A 22,814-nucleotide genomic window follows, 5' to 3' on the forward strand; every position below is an offset into this window, starting at 1 on the left:
AGTTTAAAAAAAAAATGAGTTTCAATTTATAAATTCCATCTGTAATCTATTCACCTACACGCTATATAATATTATAGGACAACATAATAATGTGTCCTGTAACCCGCAGGATAAACATTGTATCCAGACCCCACTGTAGTCAACTTGGTGAACCCTTGCATGCACTGTGAACCACAGCACAGACCTTTGGCACATATTGATAAAACGTTGCAATCTCAGCTCTGGGTGTGCTTTGGTGTAGATTTGAATGTACAATAGTATCATAATTCTGGAGTCTCTTTAAAATGATTTGGCTTTTGGCACCACTGGAGCGACCTCCTTCAACCTTCCATTTGGAAGCCACAACGTTAAACGACTACTTTGCTTTACGCTATAAAGCTCATTTACAGCCTTTTTCCACAGCTTCACTGCATTCCAACCAAATGGCAACCTCTGGTGCAGAGAAATGAAGTCAACGTGGAATTGCCAAAGATTGCAGTTTCTTATACGGCCATTTGAGGCTGTCTCCAAAAGCGAGTCAATCCCCATAGACCCCCATGTTAAGATGCCCGACTTTACAGCAGAAATAAACATGTTTACAACCTGGTATATACCTCTAACCTCTATAGCTAATTTCCCTGTTCAAGACAACTGTACGGGGGTGAATTTTTTTTATAAACCATCCGTTTAAATTATAAGGCTAAAAGTTAAGCATAATTATGTTAAGGTGGTATTGGTTAAGGTTAGGCATTGGCCTGGAATGACTAAGATTAGGTATTGCCCTTGAATGGTTAAGGTTAGGCATTGGCTTTGAATGGCCAAGGTTAGGCATTGGCCTCGAAGGGTTATGGTAAGGCATTGGCCTCGAATGGTTAACGTTAGGCATTGGCATCGAATGGTTGAGGTTAGATATTGTCCTCGAATGGTTAACATTAGCCATTGGCCTTGAATGGTTAAGGTTAGGCATTGGCATCGAACGGTTGAGGTTAGATATTGGCCTCAAATGGTTAACATTAGGCATTGGCCTTGAATGGTTGAGGTTAGGCATTGGCCTTGAAGGGTTAAGGTTACGCATTGACCTTGAATGGTTAAGGTTAGGCATTGACCTCGAATGGTTGAGGTTAGGCATTGGTCTTGAAGGGTTAAGGTTACGCATTGACCTTGAATGGTTAAGGTTAGGCATTGACCTTGAATGGTTAAGGTTAGGCATTGACCTCGAATGGTTGAGGTTAGGCATTGGCCTTGAAGGGTTAAGGTTACGCATTGACCTTGAATGGTTAAGGTTACGCATTGACCTTGAATGGTTAAGGTTAGGCATTGACCTTGAATGGTTAAGGTTAGGCATTTTTCCAATTCCGTTGTGTGTACTAAACCTTTCCCTTTGTTCTCTCTAGGTGCAGTATGTCATCCAAGGCTATCACAAGAGGAGAGAGTACATCGCTGCCTTCCTCAGCCACTTTGGAATGTGAGTCAACTAGAGAGGATCCTCCACTGTGAAGTGATCACAGCATGTGTTCAGCAGCCATTCATTTATCACTGTCCCCCGTCTTTTTACAAGAAAGCACTGTTGGTATAAAATAAGACCCAGTGGGACTTTGCAGAAATAAACACACAGTATGTTTATTGCAGGGGCGTGGTGGAGTACGATGCCGAGGGATTCACAAAACTCACTCTTCTACTAATGTGGAAGGACTTTTGCTTCCTGGTACACGGTAAGAAAGTCACAAAACCGTTTCCGATCTGCTTGGATCACATCTGATGCAGTTACCATATGATCCTCTTTTTAATCTTTCTACTGCTCTCTCTCTCTCTCTCTCTCTCTCTCTCTCTCTCTCTCTCTCTCTCTCTCTCTCTCTCTCTCTCTCTGTCCCCTCTGCTCGTCGTAGTGGATCTCCCGCTGTACTTCCCTCGGGACCAGCCCACCCTCACCTTCCAGTCTGTGTACCACTTCACCAACAGCGGCCAGCTCTACTCTGTGGTGCAGAAGTCGTATCCCTACAGCCCTCGCTGGGACGGCAATGAGATGGCAAAGAGGGCCAAGTGAGTAGATACTGCCTACTACCTAAAAGCTATAAGCAACAGAACAGGTCTTGACAGACTCCGTTCCCACAAAGTCGAGTGCATTTAAGGACTATTCTCACAAAACTGTTTAGCCCAGTGAAACTGTTTCTGACAAGTCATACAAGGTCAGTTATCATGATGAATATCACGTACTGTATGATCTGCATTAGATATGTGATACAATAAGGCCATATTGTCTGGACTGCACTACACACAGGCCATTTGTATGGCCTGTATATGGCCTGGAGTATTCACAGATAATATTCTACCTTCAATAAACATAAACTGGTATGACCCCATAAGAGGAAATCTATAGGCGTCGGCTGCACCCTGAGAAGTGTTTGCTTTTTGCATGGGAAAGGTTAATAACTGCTGTAAATATGTGAAAGATCTGAGTGACTACAGAAGGTGCAGAAAGCAATACATAATCAGTTTTGCTCATAGGATATCTGTGTACTTCTCATTTGTTAATCTTAATATATCTTAAAGTCTCCACAAAAACATCTGTAAACCTATTTGGATTATCAACTGTTAGCCTCTGGATTTGACTAAAGGAAAATGACGGTATTTTTCAACCTGGGTCTTAATGCCCAGACACACCAAGCCGACATCAAAGAACTAGCAGCGATGAAGGCCGACTGTTGCGTCGCCTCACGTCGCCTTCTGTCTTGGCCGACAAGTTGCATTTGAACACACTGCAAAGACTACAGACAGCATCCTGCTGCTCGCGCTTGTGCTCGCACTAACACACGAGACTGAACGTGATTGACAGGCTTCATGTTGATCAACGTTAGCAACAATAGCAGCTAAAAGCCGAAATATCACTATATATTTCACATGCTTGGCAGTAATGTTAGCTTACCAAACGAAGGTCCCTCCATGAATCATTGTTGATCCTAGTGTTAACTTTTCCTGCTTCAGCCTCCCCACCGTGGTCAGAAGGAACAGGGGAGACACCGTAGTTTTGGTCTCCTGGGCCGGAGTCGATAACGTTACTCTCTCTGGAGTTAACCCCCGCCGTCACTCCACTTAGCAGCAGGGAAACAAGACACACAATCCGCGACTTCCTCTTCCTTTTCTGCTCCGCTGCTCGCTCGTTTTCTCACATACTTGCCGCCACTCACTCTCTCTTACTTCACCACTCACTTCCCACTTTAACACACACAATCCCACAACACTAGTTTTCGCCCAACGCCGGTCACATTCCTGTTTGCAAGACGGGCATCACCAGATATAACTTTGTGTTTTTTGTGCTACTGTGGAGTTTTGTGGTGGGGGCTGGTTGTTTGTTGGCGTTAGCGTACTCTATTTCTAACTGAACATTAGCTACGGCTAAGGCACTCACGAGCGCGCATGATGTCACATCTGTTGGATTTTCCCAGAAAAAACGGCCCGGGTTTTTCACATTAAAAGCAGTGTACAGGCTGATAGAGGAAACCCAGAAAGTCGCAGGTCTCATTTTTTAAGGTTACAACCTGTTCACACACTTTGGCAATAAAAAATGATTTATACGTGTAAAAAATTACATACAGTCCCTTTAAATGAAAATGTCTAAAAATGTAAACCTACATTTTTTTTTTTATTTAAAACCACAACTGGTTCAGGCTAGCTGATTCCCCCTACTCCCAGTCTTGATGCTAAGCTAAGTTAACCAACATATTGAATCAACAGATATGAGAGTGATCTAACTCTGCACGAAAGTGTCAAAGCATTTTTCCAAAAATTGTTGAACTATTTGCTTGAAGTCTAATCTGACACGAACGCACGCACAAACCTGAACGCACCACCTGTGGCTAAATACCTTGTGGACTGCTGTTGTTTTTTTTTACGCCGTTTGATTTTTTTAGTTATGTCTCCTGTGTTTCCATCAAGAGCGTTAACACACAGAGACTAGATATCTCATGCACAGTTGTAATTGTAGCAAGTAAACACATTCTGCCTTTCATCTGCACTTTGATACATGCTGGGGCTGGGACTGACCCACTGAATTGGTTAGATGCTTTGAAGCAGCTGAAACACAATTATTGTCACATTTTGATGTTTTTATTTGCTGTACTCTCTCTCACTCTCTCTCTCTCTCTCTCTCTCTCTCTCTCTCTCTCTCTCTCTCCCTCTCTCCCCCTCCCTCTCTTTCTCTTTCTCTTTCTCTCTGTCTCTCACCCAGGTCGTACTTCAAGAGCTTCATCCCTCAGTTCCAAGAGGGAGCTTTTGCCAACGGGAAACTCTAGTACCCTCTAGCTTAATGACATGCCTGGAGAGTTGCCTGTGGGAGTGTGTATGTGAGTGTGTGTGCCACCGTGTACCTGTATGTGAGTATGCGCAGACTTGCGTTCGTGAGAATGTGTTGTACTTTAACAGCCCGGTGAGAATGACGCTGTGCGTATTGCACACAGATTCTGTGAAATCCACATTGTTTGACCTCGAAATGATTGCCTCTAAGTACATTCACCTTTTATTCTACTTTTAGCGAGATACCACTTTGTAGACGATGTCCAGACACTGCAACATGCTATAACAAAAAAAAGCCAAGTGACATGAGGATGAAGTTCCTCCTCCTCTAAAGGATTACGTGACAATAGCAGACACCATGAATATTGTGCTCATGTGACACATTTTTTTGTGGGATCAGGCTGAAATGATGATTGTTTGTCTTGTTGCCAGCTCACAGTAGAGGGCCTTTATTTTGAAGAGAAACTTCGACAGGAAACTGACGTGACAACCTCACAGAGGGTTGGGCTCGCAACACTCCATCCAGAGCTGCCATGCTGTGAACGATATTTGATGATATGTAAACTACATGTAAATCACAAAAGAGCTGTAGGGATGATGCAAAAGGATCCTTTGTTTACTGTTCGTTTGTCCCTTAACGATCGTCAAGTTTGGCTCCAGTGTCGATGTTAAAATGATCTACAATTAGTTTTGCCTTTTCATTGTCTGTATGTTCCATTTGACCATTTATTGCCCTGTGAAGTCTTTTACTGACAGCTTGACAGTACTGTAAATTACTGAATGTTTTGTCCAAATTTCTATCCAGTAAAGACGTCTGTTTCCCCCGACAGTGTGTTTTGTGTTGTTTTGTACTTGGTCTGCTCTGTTTGTTTGTTGTATTGAAAATTATCATTGAAAAAATATGGGATGGATGATAAACATTGGAAAGATCCCCATGTTAAAGCTAGGGTAGGTAATGTATTTTAGAAACCGTTTTTTGTCATGTTTTTGAAATTATCTTTACAGCTCGACAGCAATCAAGCCCGTCCAATCATTTCATTCGGCCCGAATGACCTGCCTTCCTGTCTACCGGTGTGCACTCTGCCCGTGCACTCATTACGTGTCACCGTCTTCAACAAGCTGAGTGAGTACTAACAAAAGCCATGTCCATTGTTTATGTTCATAATGATAATTTTTGGGGAGTGGTTTTAGAGCGAGGCCTGAAGCGTCGGACTATCATTGTTGTCAATTTGGCGACTTTCTCGCTAGATTTAGACACTTTTGGAGACACTGCTGCTAGCTACTTTCATTAGAAAAGAGTTGGCAACACTGGGCTGAGTTTATCGGTTGGATCATTTTTTTTAAATCTAACGTACTCTTGCTGGTTTCTCCAATGGTGCCGACCGCAGCTTTAACAACTTGCATGACATCAAGATGTTTGTATCATTGCAAAGATGGTTGTGTGAGTATAGAAAAAATGCTACAACACCATATCCGTTACATGTGGGTTTAATCACATTGAACGACGGTCTTAAGCTGGTCAAAGACGTCCATATTTGTCTTGTTTTCAGGCACTTCTGTATTATCAAGTGCCAATAAGTCCGATATATTGGACCTTTCAGAGTTTCCCAGTGGTATTTACAACTTGGATGTTGATGTGAACGCTAGGTTAGAAAACCCGTAATTACAAGTCTACACGGACATGCTAGTGTCTCTGGGAGGCTTCTACTTATTATACTTATTGGAGTGGAGTAGTAAACAACTCCGAGCTTCCGTTTCTGCGGGCAATAGAGTGCGATTGGCTATTATGTATCATGGTAATATGCTAACAATTGCAATGTTAACATGCAGGTGTTTAGCAGGTAATGTTAGCATGTTACAGTACTGCTGAGGCTGATGAATGTTATTCGTTTTGCAGGAATTTGGATAAACCAAATTACTGGACAATCGATGGTGCTGGATTATTTTGGGAATCACCAATTCTCCACCTTGTAGGAAACGTCAATGTTTGCTCCAAATGTCCACATCCATCGAATGGTCGTAGAAGTCAGGATCACCAAAGTCATTAAACATTGTCTGGAAACCACGTATGTCAGTACAGAAGTTTTTTGCTAATCCATTTTATAGATGTTCAATGGAGAGGTGAAAAATTGGACCTGGTGGTGGTGCTAGAGGAAAGGTCAGGGGATCACCAAATTCCAACACGTTCTCATCCCGACTCATCACGTACTGACGCTTTGTCAGACCCTTCGGCGTCAATTTTTGGTCGCAGTAAACACGTGCTTAATGTTGGGAATCAAACAAAAACACTTTTCGGCAACAAAGCCACCTAGTTAGGAAAAAACAATATAGTTGGGCTTAAAGTGAAACTGAAAGTGAAACATAACCCACGAGACACAGTATCTTCTCGGACCGTTTACTGTTGCGGCGCACGGGTTTGCATTGTAGTTAATGGAACACCCGGTGCGTCTCATAATGGCGCTAAGGGGTGCCTTGTGCGGCGATATCGAGGCGTGACAAAGTGTCGGTATTTGACACTCTGGGAATGAGAACGGGCTGCAAATTCACATCCCAAAAACAGAAAATATGTTTTAATTAAAAACAAAGACGCTGGCGTGTGACATAAATTGCATTTTTTAAGGGAAACCATTTTTAGCAGAACACGTGGTCTTCATATTTTTGTGCTGCCTTGCTTATTAAATAAAAAAATGACTGTTCTTCAAATCTGTAAAGGTGTACTTTTCCGTGTACACCTCACTATCTGAGATGCTTTTATAAACCATAGAGAGAGATGCTGTTCTTTTTACAGGCCCTTAATGTGCTTGTGTAATAAGGAGCCACAGCACAGAGAGAATGTGTGTATGTGTGTGCATGGATGTGCACATGCATGTGCTCGAGCGAGGCAGAGTGAGCGCTTGCTTGTTTTCATCATTAAATATGAGGGTCATAGTTAGGGGTCCTTGCTGGCCTTAGGCGCAGCCCTTTGCTATATTTATTGTTGGTAATGCAGCAACTGTCAAGTCTAATTGAGAACTATAGGGTGAATGTATCTGGGGCATTTAATAGCATCAAGGCTCCTAATAAAATAATTAAAAAGCAAGATTCTTTTTGTCTTTTTCACTGCCCCGCTCCATGTTTCTTGCTCTAACCTTTCCCGACCTGCTTTCAAAACATCTCTGTTGTCAGCCGCGGGACGGGCTGCTCTCATTTTGGAGTTCTGGGGGGGTGGATGGGAGGTCAAAAAAGGAGGGGTAGCGTCTTTAACGAGCACGAGTAAAGAATAGTTTAACTTGACAGTCGACGACTTTGCACTCAAAACGTAGCAATTGATTTTCAATAGTGGGGAACTTCAGTGTGGATTTAGCCCAGTGTGTGTGAACCTCAGGCTGCCAAATCTGAATCCAGGGTTTACATTAGTTGAACAAACAAAAGTGATTGAATCATTATATGGAAAAGGTCTAGCTTAAATCATCGCTTTGAATACAGACCATGCCATTGCAGTGTGTGTGTAAAGTGTGCCAACATAGATTGTCTATCTGGGGGGGGGGGGGGAAAGTATTCACTGCTGAAGTTTTTCCTCAGGCCTTGATGTTGACCCAAGCTGACATAAGCCCTTTAAGTAACTTGTAAACAATTCCTCCCAAAGTGGCTTAAACTGTGTCACTGTCGCGACGCTTAAGTCACATTTAGTTATAGCCTCCTCCCTCAAAAAGTGTCGGCGCCCAAACGTGGCTCACCTTTACACGCTTTTAAGCAACTTAACATGGATTTATCCCGGGTAATGATCCTGTGAAGGTGCTGCTCAAGGTACCTTTTGAAGATGTGTTTCTCAGCCCCCTGAATCACAGTGCAGAGGTCTGCCAACCCTCCGAGCTAATACTCCAAATCCACTAATCCAGCCGTCTTTAAGAGATCTCAACGGCAGTCGGATGGAATAATTAAAGGCTGGAATAATTAGCTTGGAATCTGTGGACGGGGGATGATTAAATTGATGTGTTTTTTGTGGTCCGGGTGAGTTCACGCTTTGCTGGACTGGGACTCGATGTCATGGATTGAGTGGTGTTTGGGCTTTTTGTTTTTCTTGAGGTGAGAAGAATTTCATCTCCACCTTAGCCTCGCTGTTGGCAGGACAGCTAACCTGACCCGAGTTAACGAAGTACAATGGTTGCGAACAGAAACAGGTGTCCTTAGCTCAAGGCAGGTGGCAGCATTAGATTAACATTAACTGCTCCGGTGACAACCCTATAAGCAGCTAGCTCGGAGGCAGCAAAGGACCTGCCAGCCCGGAGAACTGACAAGTGTGTGAAACAGGATCACTTAAAGCTCAGCACCTTCCTGGGCAATAACCCGAATTTTAGCTCTTGGCATCACTCACCCCACTTCACCTCAGAAGTCGGGGCGAGGCGCCGGAAACTTTTGAAGAGTGGGGAAAGTATGTGGAAGGACGTCAAAGTTGCCGGCACGGTTGGGGGAGCGTAGATAATAACAGAAGAAAGGAGGGGAAGTGATTGAAAAATCCTGAGTCATCACCTTGTGAAGCGAGACGGTAAACAGCCGGGGCAGTAGCACGGGATGAGGTAATCAGAAGGAAACAAAAAAGGCCTGAATATGTCAAGAGAGCAATGAAGGAGGACAGCAGCCCTATTCCAGACTGTTTACTTCCCTCTCGTGTCACCGTGTCCGACTCATCCGTCAGCCTCGCCTGTTTTGTTTCTCTCGTACGGCGGCCTTTTGACCAAACACATTCCCCCGGAAAAAAAAGACAAACAGTTCGCCAAGTGAAGAGGAAAAGGACGGGGGTTGAAATCACAAACTCTTGTGACTGTGGGGTACTTTGTGTTTCATCTGTAAGTACAAATTCAGAGTGACATATTAGAAGTTTCCCCCGCCCCCATCTTCATCGTGTTCGGAGGGAGGGCGTTGAAGAGGAGTGTGTGCGAGGGGTGGATTTCAGAGGCTATGCAGCATTTGCGACGCAGCGTAGGGTTGTTGATGCGAGCCATGTTGAGGATGATGGAGCTGAGAGGCTTAACTAATTTTGGAAAGAGAGAGCAGGAGGAGGAGAGCGGAGGGGGGATTTGGGGCCTTTTGTTACAGCCTGTTTGATCTGGGAATTAAAAAAAAAATGGCCCAGAGATGTCGTGAAAATGAGAGAATTACCGCTTGGGTCCCTCACTCTTCTTCTTTTTTTTTGTTGATCAAACTCGAGTAGCACGGGAATTCTAATGCACTCCCAAGTCAAAGCAGCAGATATCCCCCCCCCCCCCCTCTTTGCTTACAGATAATAACTGGATCTAGTTAAACCCTGATTGTTAATTGCTAATTACTCCTCGTACATGAGAAGCCAGGAGAGCGTAGCTAAGCTGATCAGATGAGTCTTCGCTCTGGAGCTCGTAGGTTTTCCCGTTTTGTCTCGTTGGGGCGTTCTGGATGGGCTCGTCCTCGATGGCTTTTGACAAGATAAAGGCAAGATTTTTGTCGAAGAGCGGAAAAAGAGCGGAGGGGGACTCCCCTCCTCATTCTCCCCCTAGGTGTGATCGTAGATTTAAAACCTTTTCATGGGTTAACCAAAGCACATCCCGCAGGTGCTTTTTTGCTCTCGGTTCCCCTGCGTTAAGCGAGCAGTTTGGCCTCGGTTCAATGTGCTTGATTGTCGTAAAAGATGAGACTGCTTAAAAATACTCTAACTGGCACCCTGCGTCTCTTCACGAGAGAGAGGATTCTGGGCTTTAATGGAGGTTTTAAAGGTAATGTTTGTTATCTCAGAATCACTTGATGGTTTCACGCAATTCAGGAAAGCGTCGTTCAGATCAGTCATGCTGGGGTGGATTATTTCAGAGTGTTTACTGACTTTAATTTACTCCTCTTGTTGCGTGTGTGTTCTTTTACTCCTCAGCGGCCTTTGTCTTGCCTCTCGCCCCCAGATTCCTCCCCTCTTTTCCTCCTTCCCTCCTTCCCTCCCTCCCTCCCTCCCTCTTCCCCTTCCACCAGCTACCTGAGGAGCTGTCAGTCTGGATTGCCGCGCTGTCGGTTCAGCCTGTCAGGCTGAGGGACGCGTTCTGATCAGCCGTGGACACTGATAGACCTGTCAGGTGAAATGAGAGCTGCAAGTGAAGACGCGCACAGACAGGTACATGTAATGTGACAAGACTCCTTCATCCCTCCACCACCAACAACCCTTCCCGCTTCCCTTCACCCCCCCACCCCCTTCCACAAAATAAATATCCATGCATTGGAAGTTGACGAGTTGAGGGAAACTTTTCTTTTGAGCATGAGCGGATGTGATGCAGCCACGTGATGAACAACGGCACAGGCATCAGTTCAGCATGTTATCATGTTAACTTGCACTTTGAATGTTATTTCTGCAGATGACCTGCATGACATTAATAGTTTTCTGTCCTCCTTATAAGCATCTTCTAATAACATTTTAACAAAGAAACACTTAAACACAGTACTGAGGCTTCGAACTGCAGCTGATGAGCAAGTGTCAATTTCCGCTCCTGTCTTTTCAAAATAAAATTACTTAGTTAGGTTTAGGAATAGATCGACTTGGTTAGGTTTAGGCAACAAAAACTACTTAGTTAGGTTTAGGAAAAGATCATGATTTGGGTAAAAATAACTCTGGACGTGCTGTAACTTAAGTACGGAAGTTACGTGACAAATAAATCAACTTTGACTTGTGGTTTCCCACAGGACACGAACAGCTGTGTCCTGGGCGAAAGTCCAATGTTTTTTGACACACCCATCCACTCCAACCTCCTCCCTATGCGGTGTTTGCCGCTCTTCATACTTACTGGTTCACAGTTGCGCGGAGAATTAATTTCGTGTTGACCATCATGGAAAAATTGTATGTCTATATACACGAATCAATACTTTAAATTGTGTGACTATTTCACGGACTGCTGTGCGACTGGACTGGATAGTGTCTGTAGTGAAATTTAAATACCAGACCTCGTGTTTTTGAATTTGCATGAATGGCAAAAAGGCATTAAAATGCAACAAATGTTCCATTCAGATCATTGCTTCGTTGGATGAGCTACAATATGTGAGTTGCGTTCAGCTTGTGTTTGATTGAATTCACCATTCCAATCCAAATTTTGATGTTTGCCAACTTTACATTACCAACCGTTCTTAAGTGTTTACTAAGTGGAGTTTTACGCATCACTAAATTAAAACGGATTGCATGGCACAGACTAGTTTCTTACGTGGAGATGAGTTGTTCACTGCGTTTCAATTGGTTTTAGTGATTTGGTTATCTTTTGGTTATTTGTTAGGGACTTTGCACTGTAAAAGCACTCATGTCACTAGGGTGTATCCTGCATTATAAACTTATCTTGTGGCCTTTTAGTGTCAAATTCACGTTTTCAATTAGCATATAATCAAATCACAGAAAACTAATTGAGACACTGGGACCAGGTACTGTATTCCAGTATAGGAGGCCTGCTGTGTGCATTGTACTTAATGTAAATTTGGATGTGACAGTTTACACCAGGGCATGTGAGCAGAGCGGAGAGGAGTGGTGAGAATTTCCTGCTCCTCGCTCACGGAGCTGTTTTTTCCCTCCACTCCCCTGCTCCAGGGCGCTCCACTCAATATTGCTCCGTGCTCAACTCAGATTTCACCTCGCTTCACCCTAATCATTTTTTCTTTAATGAATGTAGCTCGTCAGTACGTGCCTCCCTTTGTGTGCCGCAAGCAAAGCATCGTTCGATAAAAACATGTTGTAAATTTTGGAATGATAACATGCATCCATCTTTTCTCAATGTAGCTTATTTTATCTGCAACTGAGCAGAAATAGCGGGTTTAAACAGAACGAATAAACATATAGACAAATAAATAGTAATAATAGACAACAATCTGTGCAGCTTTCAAATATTGATTTAGAATTTGAATGTCAACGTTATGAATGAAGCTTCGAACTATTCATGGTGTGACCACAAATTGGAGCGTGATGGGAGATAAGTCGCCGCTCCAACTTTTTAAAAACTCCGATCTGCACTCCATTAAAAATCCCCACCACTCTCTCACATGCTCTGGTGTACACACAGTGCACAGAGACTGGTAGGTGAAGCGGGGGGGGCCCAACAGCTACATTTTGCCCCTTGGCCTCTTAACAGGTAAATGTGGCCATGCCAAATTATCATTTTGGTATTCAGCATCTTGACTGAGCCAGCAAACAAGGCACAAAAAAGAGAATAAAGCCAAACTTTAAAATTTGGGGAGATGCGTCACCTTATTAAAAAATGTAAGCTACACACAAATGTGCTTGAAACCAGTGAGAGATATAGAACCATGTCTTATCTTCTTGTTGTTACAGTATGTGCTCACATCTTTTCAACATTGATGTCACACCATGTCATGTGGGTTTACCACAGTGATTAGATAGAAACAGTTATTCAAAAGCCTACATATGAGCAACAATGTAAGATAAAGTCACTAGCCTCGTATTTTAATTACACAAACAGCGAGATAAAAATGGCAATCAGTGTGTCTGTCCCTCTCTCTCCACGCAGCATCCACGCTGCTTCAGTGTATATCCACACATCAGCGCTCAGCGGCAGCTCCACCACATCAGCTCTCACCCGCTTCACAACATCTGTGCAGCTGTAAACTGTTGACCTCTATCTGCTCCTCTGGACCAGTAGGTCATGTCCTGAAGGACTGTGGGTAAAAATACCCCCCCCCCCCAAAAAAAAAGAGGCACAAACGGCGGGGTTGTTGCAGCAATAAGAGCAAAGAGTGAGTGAGAGTGGGAAGAGGGGGCTGATGGTGGTGGTAGTGGGTGGGGGTGGGACGGTGGGGGATGGCTCATGCCAAGTGACACAAACCCCCCTTGGCAGCCTAATTAAATTTTCCACTTTTCCACACTCACATTAAGCCTCCATCGAGCCGGAAGGAATGGACGCACCAGAGGAGTCGACCCCAGGAAGAAGATCAACCCCCCCCCCCCCCACCCCACCCCCCCCCCCCTTCCCTTCCTCCCTGCAATTCCACATTTCTGTTTAATCAATGACTGTTCGACCACAACACGTCAGAGTCTCAACTGATACCTTCATGTATTTCTTTGTGCCATTTTGTTGTTTCATAAATAAGATAAAAAGGCTTAAAGAGAGGTATGTGTCGTTCTTGATTGACAGGTGTCTCCACCTATCACAGTCAGTCAGTCAGGAGTGATTGCTGCTTCCTCGTCTATCTTCAGCTCAGCCTCAGCCTCAACCTTTTTTTTTTTCTTCAAACGACGGACAACATGGCAGCGAGCATCAAAACATCCCTTCAGAAACCCGTTGGTAATGTCACAGACTCTATGATCACGTTTCTCTGCAGTTCTTCACCACCAATACAGTGTGCAAAAAATAATAATGTTAGATTGATTCTGCTTCAACCTACTGTGTGTAAGAGACGCCTGGGGAAAAGAAATGAATGTTGTTCAAGAAAATACCTGAATCCACACTTGTTGGGTAAAAAGAAAGAACCAATTCACCAATTCTAATATAATATTCAAATGATATTTCCCAAAAGAGATGTGGTTATTTTTAGATGCTCTGAGGACACTTTGTCATTTTCTTTTTAGCTTTGATGATGTGAACCGTATTAGTCGAAACACTGATTCTCAGAGACTGGGAAACAACAATTCCACCTTGTTTCTAAAGATTCATTTCTGTCATACATTTGGAAAAAAAACAACTTTGTTTTGATAACTTGAAATGTCAGTCTACATGGGAAAAATCTTGGGTCAACTCTTGAGCGATATCTTGAGACGTCATGAATGTGGGTTGACCCATTGCTTTATAGCCACACTAGCAGTGTAGCATAATAACGCTCCACACAGCAGCGCTACCTGCTGTTTTAGTTTAACGCCTATCTCTTTAAGACTCCCTCCTGAAAAAGTCCAGTCTGCTCTGATTGGCTTGTGAGAAAAATATGGTGCACCTTTGCAAAGGTAGTCCTCAAGCTGTGGGCGGTATATTCTAATGAGCCTGCATGTGACATAGGATGCGGAGCCAAATCTGAACGGCCTGTTGAATCACATGTTTTCTGATCTAGACAGCCCAAAATAAACTGACTGTGTCGTCTTATTTCACAGTTTGTGGGTTGGAAAGCACTCCAGATACCCAAATGGATGTGCACAGGCTTTTAAAACGTATGTTTTTCATGATATGTCCCCTTTAACTTTTCAACCAGTGCCATAATCAGGTACCATTATCAAATGGCCTGCTGTGATGTCAGATACATGTAGGTACTAGTATTCTCTTCAGTCACAAATGTCCATGTGGATTACAGACCACAGCCTGTAATTTCACCACGGTTAAAATGCCATAAAGTTAAATAACCAGGAGCACAGTGAATATTTATTACCCACCTTCCCCTGTAATGGTAGTCCTGTCCAAATGGGGCTTTATTATTTACCTGCGTTGTGTTCGGTTGTGTTGTAGAGATGACCTTGTTTTGTTTGTAACTATGAACAAAGGTGGTGTCCATTAAGCCATATATATTTAAAGGAACAGTGTAACATTTTCGGGGATCTTTTAGCAGAAATGGAATATAATATTCACAACAATGTCTTCATTAGTGTATAATCACCTGAAACTAAGAATCATGTTTTCGTTAGAATAAGCCCTTCATATCTACAAAGGGAGCGGGTCCTCTTCACGGAGTCCACCATGTTGCTCTGCCATGTTTCTACAGTAGCCCAGAACGGACAAACCAAACACTGGCTCTAGAGAGAGACTTTCACGTTTATATGCTACCTGAAGGCCACTGTAGTTCTCCAACACGCTTGTGAAACTGCAGTAACGTGAGTCGCAGAGTACAAAAACTGTGATGCCGCCAGCCGCAGTCTGACTTCCGTTGCTCCTAAAGTAGTGTTATTACGGTAAAGATGGCCTCTGAGCGAGGCGAATGGCGTTACCACAGTTAACGTTACTGTAGTCTTGGAGTGAGTGGAGAGGGATTCAGTTGGTTGCAATCTGCAACCACACTAGATGTCGTCAAATCCCACACACTGTACCTTTAAAAACGTCCTAATAAAAAATATTTTTTAAAAAGCAGGCAAAGAAGCTGCAAGAATGGATCTACTTGATGGAAGTGAATGGTTAAAATTAGGGTTGTCAAAGTTTTCGCGATATAACGCAAATTTGTTTTAACGCCACTCATTTTTTTAACGCACTCAATCTTTCAGAAGTTATAATGGGCTCGGTTTTAAAGCTAGAGTGAATATACTGATATATAAAACTAGAAAAACCCGAGGAATCCATTGGTATCAACCATGTCATACTGACTTGTCGTGAAGGAGGTTAAATAACGCTGCAAACTTATGCTAAATTTTAGTGAGGAAAAACTGGCATGGATGTTTTCAAAGGGGTCCCTTGACCTCTGACCTCAAAATATGTGAATGAAAATGGGTTCTATGGGTACCCACGAGTCTCCCCTTTACAGACATGCCCACTTTATGATAATCACATGCAGTTTGGGGCAAGTCATAGTCAAGTCAGCACACTGACACACTGACAGCTGTTGTTGCCTGTTGGGCTGCAGTTTGTCATGTTATGATTTGAGCATATTTTTTATGCTAAATGCAGTACCTGTGAGGGTTTCTGGACAATATTTGTCATTGTTTTGTGTTGTTAATTGATTTCCAATAATAAATATATACATACATTTGCATAAAGCAACATATTTGTCTCTCCCATATTAATAAGAGTATTAAATACTTTATAAATCTACCTTTAAGGTACATTTTGAACAGATAAAAAATGAATTAAATGAATGAATTATTAATTAATTCATCGCGATTAAATATTCTAATCAATTGACAGCCCCATAGTTAAATTTGTATTAAAAGTAGTCAGACATATGACAGAAGTGGTATATCACAGAGGCAGCAGTGGGGCCAATCTGAAAGCTCATCAGATATCCTCCCATCTGATTCCACAATAGATTTTCCGCTGAGGGCCCAGATAAACCGAGCTAAAACTGTGTATTATTCACTCAGTGAGGATAAGCCTCGGAGTGGCATAGGAGGGGACTGAGAGAGATATTGGCACGCACATAGCAGAACACAAAGAATTCTGTATGTTAACACAAACAAGAAATGCAAGATTGCATGTAAAGACAAGCCAACAGTGCTAATCTTCCCTAAGCTTTAACAGGACTGGAAGTGAAGTTTTCCAATACAGAGACTCAGCAGCAATATGCATGAAACTGTGTCTTAAATCTGCGTCTTTTTTTTTTCCAGAAAGGTGACTTTCTTTCTGCCTTTACAGTAACAGACAACATGATTCAACAACAGTACAGGAAAGCTCTCGGACTTGTTGTTCAAAACACTTTCACACTTTTTTTTTGGTGCACGTGAAGTGACGCGTTTGTGTTTCCAGACTTCCAGAAGAAAGAGGCTGGTTAGTTAGTCAGCTGAGCAGATCAAAAGCCTGGAAACTCAAACGTAACACCCACACTTTTAGTTTGACAGGTGATTTCTGGGAAGTGTAGTAAAACAACCTCACATATTAATCTTTTTAAGATTTAAAGGTAGCTTCTTCTTTAAAACTTTAGATGGGTTTGTTTCAGGTCGTCAGCCGTAGAAAGGTGTTTTTTTTTTCAGCTGAGGTCAAACAACAGCCGGACAACTCGGTTCCTCAACCAAAACCCATTAACATTCCAAGCTGCTCAGCCCTCAGCCTGCTCTCAGACCAGCATACTCATAAATTACACTGACAACCTTGTTGACGGAGGGAGATAAACTTGCCCATTGTGTGTGTGTGTGTTCGCGCTGTGGCTGCGTCACTCACAAACGCTATTTGATTTGACTGTTTTGTGCCAACGAGGAGGAAAACAACACGCAGGAGGACCAAAACACGCTGATATGAAGTTGTCAGGCAGCCAACATTTTCCTTTCCTCGGTCTTTAGTATCGAGTTGGAGGGGTGGGGGGGGACTTTTGTTTTCTTCCACTGTAAATAAGCAGTCCAGTAAAAGTGGAAGGAACAGCGTGGTCCTGTTTGTTTGCGAGCTGCAGGTGGCTGCGTCGCTCGCTCAGAAGTCCCCCGACCACTCGCGCCCCTTTTCTTCCCTCGGACCCTGTTATTTGTTCACTTCTTCCACCACATGCTCCAACGTTTCCCCCTCTTCTTCTTCTCTCTCTGCTGTTTTTTCGCCCGAGCGGCGTTCCATTCTTCTTTGTTTCGAGGTACAGCGTGTCTGTGACGCACTTCCTTCCATTGTATCAGGAACTGATACCTTAATGCTTGTGAAGTTACTGTCAAGAGTGTGTTGGTTAGAAGGTGTTGTGTGCTCAGGACAGGTAAATTATGTGTGTCTCCACTTGGCTGTTTTTTTCTGAGGTCACTCGATTTAACAGAGCTGCCCGGTAAAGCACCTTGTTTCGTGGCAATCTCCCATGACAAAATGTGTTGTGTGGACCTGCACAATGACATGAAAACAAGTCGTAGCTGTGTTTGAGTCAGATGAGGTCACTCGGTTTATTTCCCCCACTGCAGCAGCAGCAAACAAGCATGAAAACATTAGGTTGCTACGTGATGGCATTTAATAAGATGCTCCCACCCCCTAATTCCCACCTCACGGCAATTCCGGCGCTGCTCTTCTTTCTAGTTTGAGGTCCAGCAAACAATTCTAGTGCAGGCTTTTGTTTGTCTCGAATCAAATGTGTCTCAGGAAATCAAATGGATAAAATGCATCGGTTTACTGTAAAGAGATTCAGCTCCACACCCAGCGGTGTTGATGTGTAGGTGTGTTTCAGGTTGCAACACCCAAACCACATGTCAGCCCTGCAGGGAAGTGAGCCGTCCTTCCCACTTCCACCTTTACTTGTAACCATGCTGACTGATATTTATTCTTTATTTTATTTTATTTATTTATTTTTTAACCAGGATATTCCCATTGAGATTTAAAATCTCCTTTTTCAAGTGAGTTCTGGCCAAGACGGCAGCATAAAAGGTTTCACATAAAAGCACAAACAACAGACTTAAAGGATCTAATGGCAGAAATGGAATATAAATATAATAATATATAATAATATATATATATATATACATATATATATATATGTATATATATATATATAAAATCTACCTACGGGTACAAATAAAGTCACCTGAACCTAAAATAAATATGTATGTTTTCTTTAGTGTATGATCACCTGAAAATAAGAATATTTATGTTTTCGCTTAGAATGAGCCGTTTATATCGACATAAGGAACGGGTCTTCTTCACGGAGTCCGCCATGTTTCTTTCTACAGTAGCCCAGGACGGACAAACCAAACACTGGCTCAAGAGAGAGCCTTTTCGCGTGTTCTCATCAGCCATAATAGTTCTCCTACATGTCTGGCACACGGGAGAGAAGTTTCAGTTGGTTGCAATCTGCAACCTCACTGCTAGATGCCACCAGATCCTACACGCTGCTCCTTTAAAACAAAACTGTAAAAAAATAAAAGTTAAAAACAACGTAAGGAATTTGGCATAAAAAAAACGAGCAACAGACTTACAAACAAACAGCCAATGACATCAAACAATGAATTAGCAGTGTTATGCAACAGGACATGTAGCTTACATTTACTGTATATAAGTGGAACGTCTTAACATAATAAACAGATAACCTTCCTTTACTTCATTAGACAGCCTTGCCTCCTAAAAATCCGTTCCCATACAACAAAACTGCATTGTGAATTATGATTCAAGGGAAACGTGTGTATTTATATACTGCATATATAAAATCAGAGAGAGTTTAACATGGCCTATACATTAATTAAAGAATATTTTGTGTATTTTATAAGTTTATAGCTTGTAGTTAATGTAAAAGTTGATTAATTTGCACTGGGGACAAGGTAAAACTGAGCACATATACCCAAAAAAACTCAGTAAAGTAAAAAAAAAAAAAGTACTTTCAATGGGCGTTATTCTTTGTTTGTGTTATATAGAAAACCTTAATCCATAACTTAAGCCGTATGTTGTAAATATTTGACACAATTTAAAGAAAATATGAGGAAGTAATTCATAGGGACACAAATGTTACTGCATAACAGGAATGACCCAGCTCCACCCTTTCGTGTCACTTCTGGTTGCAAAAACACAAGATGGCCACGGCCAAAACGCCTTACTTCGTGGCTTCAAAACCACAGTCCACAAACCAATGGGTGACGCCACGGTGACGACGTCCACTTCTTATATACAGTCAATGTTCCATGCCTAAGCTGAAATATCGCTAATGACATCATCAGGTTATTTTCCAAGACTTTAGAAACTCCCTCCAGAGCCACAGAAGAAATTATACAACTGTTTTCACAGGCTGAGTAGTACTTTCCATGACAAGTAAACTGATCTTCATGTGTAAAATTGTTGGAGTGCCTCTTTAATTACTGTATATATAGAATGTTTTATGGCATGTCATTAGTCCGCTCACATTTCTAATGTTCATCCATTCCCAGCTGAAATGAACGCTTGCGTATGTGTTAATTAATTGCTTTTACATATAGGATCTGGCATTTAAGCTGTAACCGCACCAAAGGACGTTGACATTACATAAATGTATGTGCCCGTCTTAACATGCGGTCCAGATAGACTGCATGTGAACAAGAGGAAGATGCTGTCGAGCAGCCGCGGCGCTCCTCGCATACCTGAATGTGATTGGCCTCATTGGAGGATATGCAGCCAATGAATTCATAATCTTCTCTCCACAATCCCACACTCCAGAGGTCAAGAGCGATCAAATTATCCCTCTGCGCTGTTGTGTTTGACTGCTTTACACGAGTCACCACGGCAACCAGTAAATGAAATCACTGAAGGAGCTGTCTGCCAGTCTGGCATCCAGCCTCTTTTTAGAGCCATGTTCCTGCACAGTAGGCATCCTGATGAAACTGCTGATTAGATTTCTATTTTAAAAAAAAAAGGTCCAACTTGCACAAGACACTGTGACAAGAGAGCACATGTTCTGCCTCTGCATTGTCAGAGTGAACCGAGTCATTGGGATAGTTCCAATAGATTTGATTTCATTGTAAACAGTGTGGGGGGACAGAAAAGGGCAAGTGTTGCTCACTTGCGGGTCGACCCAGCTTCCTGTGTTCCTGCGTTGCATCATACAGCAGTATATTATAAGTGTGTTAACAGGCCACTTGCACCACAGTGGATCCCACTGTCAGTCACGCTGATTGTTCATTAACCCACTCTCTATGCTCCTATAGTCAGCACTTTGGTGCCTGCGTGTGTCCTGCGAGCAGCACCTGAGCTGTGAGATTAGCCATGCTGATCATGTTGAGCTATTATCCAGGTTAAGGTATTATTACAACATGACAGGTGAGTGACGCTAAGAGGAAGGAAAACAAAGGAAGGCAAGGACAAGAAAAAAAAAACTTCAGTAATTGTGTAACACCAAACACGGTGATTATTGTGAATTGTGAACTCGCTGACTCAGACAGTCTCCTCACCTCTGTTCCGCTGAGCTGTTTTCCTGCTAATAATTTAAGGTGGACTCCTAACCCAGCAGGAGTAAAGTGCAACATTAATTACTTAAACAGAGGTTGAACATTCTTCAACCTGGTATACGTATAGCTTTTGGCTTATTCCGATTTAATAACTAGGGCTGTCAATTGATTAAAATATGTAATCCCGATAAATGCATGATTGTCCCCATTTAATCGCGATTAATTTCAAATTAATTGCACATTTTTTAGCTGTTCAAAATGTACCTTAAAGGGAGATTTGTCAAGTATTTATTACTCTTATCAACATGGGAGTGGGAAAATATGCTCCTTTATGCAAATGTATGTACATATTTATTACTGTAAATCAATTAACAACACAAAACAATGACAAATATTGTCCAGAAACCCTCACAGGTACTGTATTTAGCATAAAACAATATGCTCAAATCATAACATGGCAAACTGCAGACCAACAGGCAACAACAGCTGTCAGTGTGTCAGTGTGCTGACTTGACTATGACTTGCCCCAAAACAGCATGTGATTATCATAAAGTGGGCATGTCTGTAATCCTATGGTTGGTGCCAATGGGTTCATTAGGTTTTCTAGTTTCATATGATGCCAGTATCTTCACTCTATTTAAAACTGAGCCCGCCACAACCTTAAAATCGCAATTTACGTTAATGCATTAAAGAAATTAGTGGAGTTAAAACGAATTTGCGTTAACGTGTTATTATCGCGTTAACTTTGACAGCCCTAGTAATAACAGAATTAATTTATACATAGATGAAAGTTTTGGCAAGTATGCTCGCTGATCCTCTAGAACCTAACCCTGTGGATGTACAATCAGTTTTAATGTCAATTGAAGGAATGAATTCCTCAGTGCATGCTATATTGACCAACAAAATTGCAGTTCTCCTGTTGAGCTGTGCCGGCAGTGCCTACATGTACCAGAATGCATTGCACCCTAGCATCTGACGCCCCCCGTCTGCTTTATCCATTTGCACGACTAATGCAGCCTCAGCCTCAGCCTCTCTTCACTGCATTTCTTCAGCCGTATACTCTGGCTCCAATAAATATGGCTGAACTCATATTTTGGGATGTCATTTTCATTTTTGGTAGCTATTTTAAAAAACAAGCAAATAGAACAAGGAAGTTCTATAGATGGATAGAGATAATTTCCGGGGGTCGCCCAATGGTTGTGGAGAAGAAAATAAAGGAACATATTAAAAATAAAATTACATATTTTAGACTGGGGAATGTTTTTAATAGTATTATTATCGCCTGTGCCAGTGATATAATTCATAATTGTTTGAATGTTTATGAGAGTCAAAGTGTGCGTGCACATGAGCTTCTAACGGGGGATTTCCAGCCAGTCAGGGGGAGAGAAAAAGTCAAGGAACGCACCAACAATCCACAGTGCCTGAAGCACATTGGACAATGCCAACGTCTTCCCATCCCAACTTGTCACATACCACCACTTTGTTACAACCCCTGGCGTCACGCCCCCCTGCCGTCACGCCCCTTAGTGTCACTTTATTTTTCAAAACCACTATAGTTACCCTTGGCATCACTTTAGGATTAGGCAACAAAACGACTGAGTTAAGTTTAGGAAACAACTACATGGTTGGGCTTAAAACTACTAAGTTTATATAGTGATAATAACGCGGAACTTTGTGAACACGGGGACACAAACGCCTAGATGCTAGCTGTTTAAACTAAACAAATGTGGGGGGTTGTGACTTGAAAAAGTTGAGAACCACTGATCACGAGCATTTTATGTGAGTTTATGTGAGGTTTGCGACTTTCCACCACTAGGTAATAGCCTAAGGACAATATGTGATATGTAGCCCTATATGTGAATAACATGTATAAAATAAATTGCATTCCACAGAGCAGGTGAACTATTAAACAATAATATGTTCATATAGTCATACTCCTCTCTTTGTGTTTACGCTTCCGAGCTGTCAGCAACCTATCAAAGTGAACAACCAGACTGAGTGAGGTGGAAAATTATAGATGTTGAGTGGCAACAACTGAAAAAGTGAACTTTTTTATGATATAATATGGCGCATTTTGTACAGCATTCTTATTCTTATTCTTTGTAGATGGTGTTAAACCTGAATAATCAGTTGAGTC

The 22,814-nt window shown here is 42.3% G+C and overlaps 1 protein-coding gene across 3 annotated transcripts in view; it reads left to right on the forward strand.

Moving 5' to 3' along the window:
- babam2 (BRISC and BRCA1 A complex member 2) overlaps nt 1-5,096 on the forward strand; it is a 131,766-nt gene extending 126,670 nt beyond the window's left edge. For all 3 annotated transcript variants that reach the window (XM_074660946.1, XM_074660947.1, XM_074660945.1), the window contains exons 9-12: nt 1,374-1,444; nt 1,609-1,691; nt 1,866-2,019; nt 4,205-5,096. In XM_074660946.1, the coding sequence (XP_074517047.1) occupies nt 1,374-1,444; nt 1,609-1,691; nt 1,866-2,019; nt 4,205-4,268 (372 nt within the window). In that variant the 3' untranslated portion in view covers nt 4,269-5,096. The remainder of the gene's footprint in view (nt 1-1,373; nt 1,445-1,608; nt 1,692-1,865; nt 2,020-4,204) is intronic.
- The last annotated feature ends 17,718 nt before the right edge of the window (nt 5,097-22,814 follow it).

This window comes from Sebastes fasciatus, chromosome 15 (assembly GCF_043250625.1).
Source record: "Sebastes fasciatus isolate fSebFas1 chromosome 15, fSebFas1.pri, whole genome shotgun sequence".
Lineage (NCBI taxonomy): Eukaryota > Metazoa > Chordata > Actinopteri > Perciformes > Sebastidae > Sebastes > Sebastes fasciatus.